The 13,318-nt window shown below is 36.1% G+C and overlaps 1 protein-coding gene across 1 annotated transcript in view; it reads left to right on the top strand.

Moving 5' to 3' along the window:
• The window catches only part of LOC140162981 (E3 ubiquitin-protein ligase rnf213-alpha-like), a 64,631-nt gene that overhangs the window by 31,853 nt on the left and 19,460 nt on the right, over window positions 1-13,318 (top strand). The window contains exons 42-59 of the mRNA XM_072186307.1: window positions 959-1,129; window positions 1,922-2,097; window positions 2,568-2,696; window positions 3,750-3,900; window positions 4,319-4,392; window positions 5,064-5,199; window positions 6,352-6,545; window positions 6,739-6,924; window positions 7,167-7,287; window positions 7,552-7,758; window positions 8,127-8,263; window positions 8,381-8,592; window positions 8,838-9,101; window positions 9,326-9,473; window positions 9,938-10,263; window positions 11,055-11,251; window positions 12,558-12,773; window positions 12,970-13,169. Of these exons, the coding sequence (XP_072042408.1) occupies window positions 959-1,129; window positions 1,922-2,097; window positions 2,568-2,696; window positions 3,750-3,900; window positions 4,319-4,392; window positions 5,064-5,199; window positions 6,352-6,545; window positions 6,739-6,924; window positions 7,167-7,287; window positions 7,552-7,758; window positions 8,127-8,263; window positions 8,381-8,592; window positions 8,838-9,101; window positions 9,326-9,473; window positions 9,938-10,263; window positions 11,055-11,251; window positions 12,558-12,773; window positions 12,970-13,169 (3,245 nt within the window). The remainder of the gene's footprint in view (window positions 1-958; window positions 1,130-1,921; window positions 2,098-2,567; window positions 2,697-3,749; window positions 3,901-4,318; window positions 4,393-5,063; window positions 5,200-6,351; window positions 6,546-6,738; window positions 6,925-7,166; window positions 7,288-7,551; window positions 7,759-8,126; window positions 8,264-8,380; window positions 8,593-8,837; window positions 9,102-9,325; window positions 9,474-9,937; window positions 10,264-11,054; window positions 11,252-12,557; window positions 12,774-12,969; window positions 13,170-13,318) is intronic.

The following is a 13,318-nucleotide window of genomic DNA, read 5'->3' as shown; positions in this document are numbered from 1 at the left end:
TAAAGAATATAAATAACATTTTGTCTCCACGTGATACTACTACAGTGAACAAAAGAATTGACGGAACAGTTATGTTCACCCCTGTATATCCTAAACAAAGACAAATATGTCAAATTTAAAACAAGCAGCCAATACATGTACTCTTTAGCTCTGATTTTTAGACTTCGTTTGTTGAAATTGGTTAAGAATTAAAGAAACGGTGATCTAAAACATAAGGAAGAAACGAAATCAAAAGTTGAACTTCTATATTCTAATCAATGAATGCACGACGCTAGCTCTCTTGTTCGTGAACGCGTTGTGCAAATCAGTAGGGTGTGTAATGGGCGTATCCTCATATTGGCAAAGCGTCTTGCTTTGTCAAGCTGATATAAATTTAGTAAGGGTGCTAACTGGTGCTTAATCTTTTCTATTGATTAACTGGCCTGTGCCTGTTACATTTTATTTATTTAACAACAGATGCTAGAAGCATTATTTTAGTTCTTCCTAGCTCACCAGCTGGAGGTGGTCTTTTTCACTGCCGGCCTCCACTTCGGAGCCTTGATCATAAGAGGGCCGAAACTCCCCAAGGCAGGTGTTAATCAACTGATGATCCCATCTTGTGTATTAAGGCATAAGGTCCGCAATCCGAATTCAAAGATACAGCTATTGGCTGCTGGTTCCAACTATGACGTTTTCGTCTTTGGTTACCTTAGGATATACAGGGGGGGGGCATAACTGATACCTTAATGCTTTTGCGCACTGTATAAAGAAGTTTGGTGTCATACCAGTCACTTTGAAAATGTTGAAATTAAGGATATATGAGCCAGTAGAAGCAAACTGCAGACCATTATACAATCGAAGTATCGTTTTGCTATATTCTTCATCCTGATTATATAGGCTAAACATAACGTACGCTTGGTAGGACAAGAGTTGAAATCTGTGGGTGTTGCATTAACAATATTACGTTATCTTTTCCTAGGTTCATATGATATCATACCAGTGTAGCCCACTCTCCACTCCAGAGGGCATTGTCAACACATTTCGACAGTGTAGCAGATTTCAAGAAGGGAGAGATCTTGAGCACTTTGTATCCGTTGTTGTTTTGGATGAAATCGGTCTAGCAGAAGATTCTCCAAAAATGCCACTGAAGGTATTTTGTATATATAGGGAGCACGGTGGCCGAGCGGAACGGGCTAGGACTCATAATCGGAAGGTTGCGGGTTCGAGCCCCGGCGACGCCATCGTGTTGTGCCCTTGAGTAAGGCACTTTATCTCGATTACTCCTCTCCACCCAGGTGTGAAATCGGGAGCTGTTATGAATACTGTCCATTGAGCGCCGCCCAAAGGTATGAGCATGCCTTGGGCATTGTATGGCAGCTGACATATTCTAACGACGGCGGAATATTAAAATGTAAAGCGCTTTGGTACATGTTCACATGTGAAAGGCGCTGTATAAATACCAACATTTTTTTTCAGCAGAAATAACAATTATGAACATAATAAAGGTACGAAGGGGTTGACATTATTTACAATTTTGTTATTGAGTCTCGTTAAAGGCAGCAGAATATTAATGTGAAAACGGGTAATGAAAACGGATAATTATGACAAATACAGGGTGTATCAAAATGATTGGTACCCATCAATATGCAGTGAGTATGACCAAGACAGTCACATCAAAATACAGTAAAGCAGTCATCTTATTTGTTAATTTTGGTTATAAATGGTTATAAATTTCATATGTATTTCATATTTCATAAATAGTCATTTCAAGAGGTTTTATTGTTGAATTTGGAAAAAGCAGGTGTTTCATTAGACAGCAAAACTGATGAGTACCAATCATTTTTATAGGTATTGATTAAGTTTCCAGACCTATAGACTTGTAGATCTTTTAAGATACCTTAAGAATTAAATACCTTGAATATAATAACATTGCCTTGTTTAGAGCCTTCATCCACTGCTTGAGACTGGCTCCGATGAAGATGAATTAGATGTTCCGAAACACAAGAAAGTCGCTTTCATCGGGATATCGAATTGGGCTCTAGATCCTGCAAAGATGAACAGAGGAATTGGTGTATCACGAGATGAGCCAGACGAAAATGAGTTACAAGGAACTGCCAGGTATATTGTCGTTGTCGTTTAGTGTTTTTGTCTGTACATGTATTTGTATAGCTCTTGCTTTGCGGAAAAATTGTATTTATGTTAGACATTCAAACATTCATTAAATATGTTATTCTTCGTACACATATTTATTTGATCACTTCAATTTTTTGCAAACATTTAAACTATACATACACAATTAAGCAAAACCTTTGAAAAGTAGTAATAATAATAATAATAATAATGATAATGATAATGATAATGATAATGATAATGATAATGATGATAATGATTATAAGTATAAAATAATAATAATCCAGTTTCACGTCCATCGAAAAACAAACAAAGTCTTACAAAACGAGATAAAAGTATGTCCCTAAAAAGAAGTTCATAAATCGCTGTACACCTATTACAAGGTTTATTTTGATATAAAATACTGTTATTTTGTAATGTAATACATATTATAAGTATTTCTTCTTGAAAAAATACAGGGGTATATGTACTACAGACAAAGTCGCCTTAGAAGCAATAGAACCCAAAATTCCTGCTTTGGCGAAGGCTTACTTGGCATTATACCAAAATCAGGAAAAGCAGTTCTTTGGTCTCAGAGACTACTACAGGTAAGCATGCGACTGAAAAGGTTGTTATAAGATTATTTTTCAACTCCTCCAACCAAGCCATTCTTATGTGAAACATGTTATATATAATAAGTAACAGATGATCATCTACTTACTCTCTTAAAGTCGTAATGTACGATCTTTTTTCAGAATTTACCTTTATTTTTTTCAAAACCGATTTTTTGGCATATTTGTAATACTTACACATGTTCTAACTTAAATCTATGAGCAAACTGTCAAATTCGTCCTATTTGTAGTAAAACGGGACGATTTTCTGTTGGTCCGACATAAAGTCATAATTTTAGATTATGACTTTATGTCGGCCACGATCGCAAACCGTAGTCTCGTACAAAACTAGCTTGGTTACGCTCCCTCCACATGTGGAGGGAGCGTAACCAAACTGGCAGCGTAGGAGACTAACTCTGAGGCCGCACTCGCTGTCCTAATCTAAATAGTGCGAGATGTTTCGAGTGATAGAGGTGAAGTTTATGATGTTGTTTCTTTGCAAATTCCCAATGTTTTTCGCGTCCAAATGTATTGGGAACTTTCACAATGATTGCATATTATCATTTTAGAAGAAAAAAGAAAAATCTAAAAATTTAAAAAGATCGTACATTAAGGCTTTAATGTAAAAGAGTGAAAATTCACTCTTTTAGAGTGAATTTTCACTCTTACAAAAAGTGACTCTAGGGACCAGTACTTGAAGAGTGAAAATCACTCTTTGTAAAGAGTGAAAAGAGTGCTTTTTCACTCTTAAAAAGACTGAAACCCACTCTCAAAAGAGTGGAAATGAAATGACTCTTACTCCAAAAAAGTGGTAATTCACTCTTAATTGAGTGAAAATTATCGATCTTTTTAGAGTGAATTATAGTACTCTCTTGTCACTCGAATAGGAGCCAATTTTACTCGATAAGAGTGAAAATCAGATCACTCTTGACTGGGAGTGAAAATTTCACTGTTTTACATTTAGAGAGTAGTATTTCGTTGTTGCTGCTGTTGTCATTTTGTATAATTATGTGCACAGTCATTTTAAATTCAACCAACCTTTTTTTGCAGCTTGATCAAAATGATCTTCAGCTCAGTGAAGACTTCAAACACAGAACCAACCCAACAAGATATAGAACACGCAGTGCGACGGAATTTCGGAGGTTTACTGGGATCAAATGACCCTTTGAAAATATTCCGTGAAGAATTGCAACTTTACCCAGTAAGAACCAAATGTCTACTAATCATCAATATAATGAGAATCTCCATCAATCGGGGATAATATTTCAATAGGCAATCAGAAAATATAAAGCATGCAATCCCAGCGCAGAGATTTCAGTCTCTGAAAGGGTGGAGTTATATCTTCTGTATATCTTCTAAATGGCCGAAAATATTTTAACATTTTAAAACCGTTTTTATTTAATGGAACCCCCAAGAAAAAGGTGATCAGTAAATATTGAGACAGTGCGTTTAGTTCAGAGGCAAAATCGATATTTGCACTTTTCTCGATTTGCGGCAAATATATAACTCGCCAAATATAAAAAACGTTTGAAAAGGGCATCTATACTCTTCATATTTATGCATTGGTAACGAGTACAAGTAAGATTATTTCTAAATCATTGTTTAATATTTTTATTCAGGATCCCCAACAACGACAAGAAACCTCTGCACAACTACTCAAGTCAAGCTTAGAAGGAAACGATACGCCATACGGGTATTTAGCTTTGTTTTAATGTTCTTAAAATGATGTTATTTACTCTATTTCCTGTAATTTTGTTATATCCTCGTACTTCTGTTGTTCACGAGGTCTATAACCTGAACATTCCTAGTGTTATGTTATGATTTGTTTGGTGTTTTAATGAGGGTTTTTAAAATGTTTGATATTAACTCTCTTCACGCGGGTGTCGACTACAGACGACAAGTCTCAATTTTTTTTTAAATAATTCAAAAATTTCAGAAATGTAAATTTTCATGGCCATATTTGGAACCAGCATGAAAAATGCATTAAAATGAGTACAAACAAGCCTAGTATTGATTCAGTAGTTCTTAAGATAGCTCTTGATATTTTGAGAAAATGTTTCAAAACTTGAACTTTTTCCATTGAAGCGCATGGCTAGCACGCAGAGCATTAAAATATAGTCAAATTAGGTTATGTATTTGGATTTTTCCCCTGAGCACATAACCCAGAAAACATCCATAAATATTTCAAAATAATATTTTTGGGTCACGCCTTAATAATCTTGCTTTAGGTATAACCCTGACCTACAGCCATGATGTGAATGATGGACATGCACATTTACATTACACATAAGTAGTAGTTGTAGTTGTTCATTATAACTAGGAACTAGTAAGTGGTGATAGTTTTTTTGTTATTCAAACAATCAGAGAAAGCCGATACCTACTTGTCATAACCGAGAACCTGAATGCTACACTTCCAATTCTGGAGCAACAGCTTCTGAGACAATTCGATGCAAATGTTATATTTGGTAGTAGCTTTGAATTTGACCAGCAGTTCACACAGGTTGGTATAATATAAGTATTTCACCTAGTGGTTCTGCCAACAACACGTGTTATTCTCACTCACATTTTAAACGTTCTTCACATATATAACCGACGGTCAGTGAAAAAAATCCAGGATTTGAACCGGGAACTTTCGGATGACCGGTCTAATGCTCTTCCAACTGAAGTAATGAGTCTGATGGAGAAGAATAATGATTTTATTATCAATAGGCCTTCAGTTTAATACCCATTTTTTTTCATTACCAATTTTGTCACTGGCTTTCATTTATTCAATGTGGAAACTTGCTTTTAATTTTTTGAAACTAATTTCAAAAAGTATTGGCAACTTATTCCTGTGTTATTTGTGTTTGTCATTTTGTGTGGATTTGCTAAAAGTTACGTGTTTTGTCATTAGAGCTGTCTTCAGATATTAGTTTTGATATTTATTTCCATTGGTTTGTACATAGAATATTCTGGATACAAACCAATAGAGATAAATATCAAAACAAGTGAAAACTAATGCCTGATGACAAAACACATAATTTCTAGCAAATGTTGTGGAATATTTTGGGGCGCATAACACTATTGTATGGTTTTATAGAAGTTAATGGTTCACTTGCAGTGACAGGAATATGTTGGGGCGCATAACACTATTGTATGTTTTTATAGAAGTTAATGGTTCACTTGCAGTGACAGCTTTAGGCTTTTGGCCTGCATATATCTATACATAAGATAGACATAAGCTGCAGATCAATACATTGCCTAAAACTATAAACTTTTAGGCAATGTATTGATCTCCTCATGTCTATTATGTATCAGCTTATCACCACTAAAAGTCTAAAACCCAACAATATTACGTAAGGTCATAACATAACATCAACCTAATATGTGACCATCCACCACAACTGAGCCGGGATGTCGCCAGTGCCACTATTGAGATATGCTCCATTGAACTTAACAATAAACAATAGGAAACAAATGATTTATTGACTGTTTTATTGATTTTTCACTACTTAAATGTCAAGTACTATAGACATGATATACATAATTTTAAAGCTAATTTCAAGCAGAATATTTTGGTTGAATATCTCAAAAATGATGATTGGCGACTTCAGGGCTCAGTTGTACTGGATAGTCACATATGTGCTGATTTTGTTATCATTCATATATGAAGGTGTGCAAAGATATCAATCGTGTCAAGAGACTTATGGAGGCTGGCAAGACTGTTGTCCTACTGAACATGGAGAATCTGTACGAAAGTCTGTATGATGCGCTCAACCAGTATTACGTATACTTTGGTGGCCAACGCTATGTTGATCTTGGACTCGGAACGAACCGATTTAAATGCCGTGTGGACAAAAACTTCAGGTAATGTATGCTAAATTCGTCTTATCAATTGATATTTGTTTTGAGCTACCTCCTGAATGGCTTGTAGGTGTCACTTCATTTCTATCAAATCGATGTTTATTAAAGCGGGTTACCTTTGAAAGATATTGAAGAAGCCTTGATTTTTTTTAAATTGACCTCTGTTAAATAGTATATTTTATATTTCTCATTTCAGACTGGTTGTACTTGCAGACAAAAACGTAGTTCACGAACGTTTTCCAGCACCGCTTCTGAACCGCTTAGAAAAGCACTTCCTTGCCACTGACTCGATGCTTACTGAGGCAGAGAAAGAAATTCAACAGCACCTGGACATATGGGTGAAAAACTTCTCAACAATCAATATGGCATACATGGGCAAACGGTAAATACTAAGCTTTGATTTGTTTTTTCCACTTTAATTATAATGTAGTCTTCACCATTTTTAAATAGGTATACCTTTCGATAACTTAAATTTATACAATTTGAACTTAAATTTATACAATTTGAAAAGTTCGGGAAGTAAACACTAATATGGATTTTCCTGTGATTCTGATATATCTTTACCTTATTTATCTTATTATTCTTTTGTTGTTTTTATTATTATTATTATTATTATTATTACAGCTCGAACTTGAAAGAACGTGACGCATTTGTAGGATTCAACAATGACATGGTTGCCGCCCTTGTTTTCCAAGCCAGTCTTGAAATTGGCGCTCACGAAGGAGATGAACAATGGAGACAGACAGTAAGTAAAATTTTGCTTCCATAATTTAACAAATATCTATTTGCTATTTAATATTGCTAGTGACCGCTTTTCCCATATGGCGCCACATGTATAATAATGACGACTTTCGAGAGCTGAAAACACAGACTGTGATCGAAATGTTTCATCATTAAACAAATGTGATGTAATTTCAATTCATGCAGCTATATGTTCTTTTTGATGTTTTAATTATATTGCTTTATAAAGCAAAATGATACATTTTCAAATCAATGTTATAACTATTAGATCAATGATCGCGTGAAGAGTCTACTATTGGAATGTGCGACCCCAGAAGCTGTCATAAGAGTGCGAAAAAGTCTCGCATTGAGCCATGAAGCGGATTCTATTTTCGACATGTACTTCACCGAACAGCATCATACAAGTCTACAGAACTTCCTAAACTGTCGCTTGAGAGAGAACCGGGAGAAAGAAAACGACGGCATCATGGTTCAAGTAAGAACTTACGATAAGGATAAAGAGGGTGATAGTGATGAGTAGTGTAACCAGATAGGGAGGGAGTTGAGGGGTTGGGACAGTCAGACAGAATCGGGACGGGGAACTTAACTGTTTACTCCACTTATTGCAGATCAATGACCGAATTGCTGATGAAGATTTTTGCATTTTTTATGATGTTGTAATAAAGATTTCATATTGATTTTTCCAAGTTAATTCTTATGAATTTGATTGTTATTATGATTAGTTATATATCATGTTCAATATATTTTACGTCTTACCTCAGTAAATCTGCTTTATAAAGTGCTTTATATTGGTTACAGTTGTTAGATTATCTCTATTTTGTGTTATTTTTCTTTGCTGAAAAGGTGACCACACACTCACGAGTTCTTGTCAGAGACGACCTTCCCATTCTTGCCAAGGCATTGGAGATTGATGAGAAGCAGATTCACGATATTCGACTGAAGACATTCAAAACTCAGAGTGAATTTTGCAACAAGATACGGTCAGTTGTATTTTTAAAATCAAATAAATTCAGATATAATGCAACAGTGTTGTATTAAAACAATGCATTGCTATTTTATTCGTACACTTGGTATGATTTTTGTATTTTCTTGTTCAGGGATGTGTTAGAGAAATGCAAAGAAAGTGAGCAGATTCTTCTGGTACAGTGTGAGAATGCTGACGAGAATAATGAGCTCATTGTGTGCGCAGCTTACTGTGTTCATGATGAGAAAAATCAGGCTAAGGAGACCAAGGCGAACCTGAAACCCGCCCATGTTATTCTTATCAACCAGTTACCACGTGTACATCGACGTTTTCAAGGGTTCCAAGGTAAGTCTTGTACACAATCAGTACAATCCTCCCCGCTTTTAATGCAAAAGTCGGTTATTATTATTTACCATACCTCACACTCCAACTAGATTCCAAAGGAACCCGGGAAGGAACCTTATTTTTTTTAAAAATATGTGTCCACATATGGGTATGTTTTGTTGGACATTTAATTGCCCAGCAAATCTCTGTAAAGTTTCAATTCGTTAATCCCGGGCGTTAATCATATTCCAAATTTCTGTTTTCAGGTGGCGCATGGGACTTCACGCATATTGATGACCTAAAGGACGCACGACCAGATCGGCCAGTTATAGCACAGCTTAAAGGTCGAAGTGTTGGAAGCTTGTTAAAACAAAGCGAAGAAGTAGTAGTCGATTCTACAATGTTGATGGCGGAAAGTTTCCTGGATGCAATGTCCCGTGTCAGAGACAACGAACAGTGTACTGGACTCGCCAAACCACGAAGGGAGCGTCTGCGTGAATTGTTGAGAGAAGATGCGTCTGATGACAAAGGTTGTCCAAAACAAATTTACCTAAACACGTATAATATGTAAACTGTTACATCTAATATTGTAGAAGTGTACAAAGTATAATAAATGTTCCGTTATTCTAAAGATTTTATTCTTTTATAATAGTCAAAAATAATCTGAAGATGATTGCATAAACATTTTGCCACTGCTGTTTATATACACAACTATAATTATGTCCTTATTCTCAATACTAACCTTAAACTACAGTTGAAAAGACAACATTCTTAACTGTTGCTAAAGAACGCTTAGCACTACTCCTAGATGAAATGGATGAGAAGAAGGGCAGTACAGGCGATGCGTGGCTTACCTCAGAAGCACTTGCAGTAACAGAAGCCCACAGAGGAGGAACCTTCAGGTAAAATACATGACTGAGTATTTTTAATTGAATACCTAGACATGCTAATGGTTATAGAGAGAACTTGTGTTTTATATTTTACAAAATAAAATAAGAGTGAATAACTTATATTCTGCATAAGGTACCAGAGCCAAATTTGTTCGATCTTTGTATCGACCGTCGATGCTGCTTCGATTCTTGTTATTAATGAACTATTGACTAGCAGAAGTACTGGTAAAATTGTATTGGATAATGTATTACGTACAAAGATTAAATCTTATAACAATCAATAATAGCCAATTGATATTTCATAAATAATAAGGATTGACCAAGCATCGGGAAGATCGAACTATTTTGGTTCATATGCCTAAACAAGCACAATTTATATTTTTGATGCACTCTTTTGTTCAAAACAAAGTTCCACAGTCTATTTCTTTTTACAAGAGTGACTTACTATTATTTATCTTTTCCCTGTTTTGAATTAGGAGAGCAATATGGTATCGTTTGTCTGCAATTGTGAGTCCATTGGCTTCAGAGTTGTACGCCTTTACCGACTACAATGAAAATCTCGAGTTGCTAGGGACAGGTGACAATTGGCAGCATAGATTGTGGTTGGCCATATTTGCAGATTCCACACTGAGTCCATTACACTACACAGACTTCATATCGCCGAAAGACAATGTGATGAGAGATAGAGCTCCAGTGAAGATAATGGGTGCAGGAGAACGCCACTTTGCTGCAAAAGTACCATTTTCGTGGCTGCTGAAGGAAAACATGGAGTCCAAATACCGAACAGCCCTAGAGAAGAAAGGTATTTGAAACAATTTCTGCATATAGAGGCCGTCAGCCTTTCGCCATCTTGTGGGTACAAATGATACGCGTGTTCATGCGCCAGACACTGCGCGCAGGGCGCAGCTTGCCACGCAGCTGTTTTCACGCATCGACGCAGTGATTTTGCTGTTCACGCATGGAGATCGAACGATCATCGCAGCGTGTACCCACAAGATGGCGGCATATGACGTCACGGTGGGTAGGTTTTGACTCTCCTACCTATATGATATTATTGGTTCTTTCAAAATGTCATTAAACCCCATCTTTTTTAATCATGTAGCTTGCTGTTTTCGTGCCTAAGTCTTTTTTTTTTTCATCGTCTAGTGTTCTCAAGTAAAATACTCTTGATAAATATCACCGCGCGTATGTAAATGCTAATCTGACATTGATCATGCACCTTAAATTAAACATTTTTAAATAGGACACAATCCATTTGTTGATACCCGTAACGTAGCTAGCTTAACTTCAGGACTTACTTCGGACTTGACAGTACTTGATTATTGTCATGGGTTATTCTTTAAAACAACTTATAATACCTAAGTGCTCTCAACGAACCATGTGTTTTAATACGTATTTTAATAAATAAATAAATAAATAAGCTGTGAGCGACATTGTGAAGAAAATTTCTATATTACTGAAGGCAGGAGATAAATATTGCTATGATATACGTGTGCTCTCTGATAACATACCCACAGCAGCAGGTAAAGTGGGTCATTTTTTCAATCATAGAGGCTAAATCACTCTAAATCTATTAATTTCATTGTATTATAGCAAACACAAGTCAACCAGTTGCTCGACTGTATCGCAACCAAGTGGCTGATTCACCTTGGAACACCCTGTTATCAACTGAAGAGCTCATTTCTACTGACGACTTTGAACAGTTTGTGCGAGCCTACATGGAGGACTTCATCAATATGGTGTATAGATTCAGAACAAATGACGACGAATCCCGCCAACTGGAGAGGAAGGTAAAACCTTGACTTAAAAAAGAATGATTAGAAACAAAAAAGATTTAAGAAACGAAGGAAAAAGAAAAATACCGTAGAATTCTGTCTAGAAGCATATATGCCTCTAAACGAGGTTGTTTTTTTTAACGAAAGATATGAAAGGCCAATACCCTTCTCAAAAACATTGCAATAGATTGGTCTTACAAATATACATGTTTGTACAGCCGCCTTTATCAGTAATATAGTTGTTCAAACTCCAAATAACGTTTTTGTTGAGAGCCTCTTGTCTCTTGTGTCAAAAAAAACCTCGTTTAGAGGCATATATATGCTTGTAGACGGAATTTTACGGTATAATGATGTTTGATACGTGATACGTGCGGTTTGTTAATTTGATTGCATTTATCATGTCATTTTGAAAATGTTCAATACTTTCACTAAGACAAATGATAGTAACGATGGGTTGATTTGCCAATATATCCATCAGCTGCCTGGCGCTTATACCAGGTCATGTATGAATGATTATTTTAAAATAAGCGCTATGGATCGATAACCCTAGACTATGCAATAGTCGATTTTTGATAAATAAAAATGTTATTAATCATGATGAACGCATTCAGTTGAACTCGAAATTATACTGATATTTATTACATCAAAATACTAGTATAAAATGGTTATGAAAAAGTTTATATAATAATATTTGTGACAGTAAAAGTAAAGTATACGTAGGCTTATATTATTGAATGCAACATATCATAATGGCATAATTATGATGGCACTTCAATACTGAACAATTCTAATTTTAGAATCTGCCAATCTGTTTATTATCCGAGTTAAAAATCACTTGGGAAGCTAACAAACAGAGGGCGTACGGTGACTGAAAAGATCAGTTGTGAAAATCTATCAATTGTGCACACATTGATTAAATCAGAGTTTTAAGCATGTAATAGCCAGAGTATGCACAACTGGCAAGTGGACTCAAGCCCGTTCCTAGGGATTTTGCCGCCCTAGGCAAAGCCTCTCCCTGCCGCCCCGCCAATGCATACCAAAAAAGTGTTACAGGAGGGTTACCCTCTTGAAAACTCATTAGTTTTGACCTATTTGTATACTGCCCACGCCCGTTTCTTCTTTCTTTTTCTCCGCCCCATTTCTTCTTTCTTTTTCTCCGCCCCGTGTCTTCTTTCCTTTTATCTCTTTTTTTTTGTGCCCCTCTGCGTTTGCCGCCCTAGTCGGAACGGCCCTGAGTGGACTACGGAGAAGTCTACGATAACCCGAGCCCCTTCCCACGGTTAAAGGTCCACACTCTCAAAATAACACATTTCTCTTTCAGTGCGTATTTGAGGAACTGCTACAGGCTACCCATGAAGTTGCCGAACAATTAGAAATTGATCCATATGCCAACATAATGGAGACATTAGTAGCCGTTCACCTTGCTTACCACAGACTAGAAAATGTTTTCTACAACTTCGCGCGTCTTGTGGATACGAACCCTGATGTGATGAATGAAGACAATGCGGAGGTACTAACAACTTCAGAAACTGAAAAGGTAAAGCATATGCTTGTTTTAGATAGACCAACGTTTTTCTTTTTAAATAAATTCATCAACGCCAAAGGGCAAACACGTAAAGGTTGATTGTTTTCTAAAACGCCTTTCTATTATTTCTTCTAGCTTGTTTTCTAAAAAGAAGTCTTATCGGAATAATTTCTTTTTTATATGTTTTATAAATAACTTTCCATCCAAGACACTTGATGTGAAGGTCCTGATACTCACTGTTGAATCTCTACAACCTAAAGATGGCGAATTGGATCAAGGGAAACACATCGCGTGGTTAAAGCGAGTCAAAGCAGCTAAACCAATCATAGACAATGTGATAGAATCAGTCGTAGTTGGGAGCCTAGACACATATGGTGCCCTTTCACGTGACGACTTCGATGACACTAGGTACATTGTAATTTATTGGTTATATTGGTTACATTACCTTTCAGCTTGATAGTTATTCCTAAATTTTCTTTTTCACTGGAGCACTTAATCACTCCCTTAATGGTGTATGTAAACTATTTTCCCGCCTGAATTTGTTCGGAGCCAATGCA

The sequence above is a fragment of the Amphiura filiformis genome, chromosome 10 (genome assembly GCF_039555335.1).
Source record: "Amphiura filiformis chromosome 10, Afil_fr2py, whole genome shotgun sequence".
NCBI classification, from domain to species: Eukaryota; Metazoa; Echinodermata; class Ophiuroidea; order Amphilepidida; family Amphiuridae; genus Amphiura; species Amphiura filiformis.
This window is presented reverse-complemented; position numbering and strand designations above follow the sequence as displayed.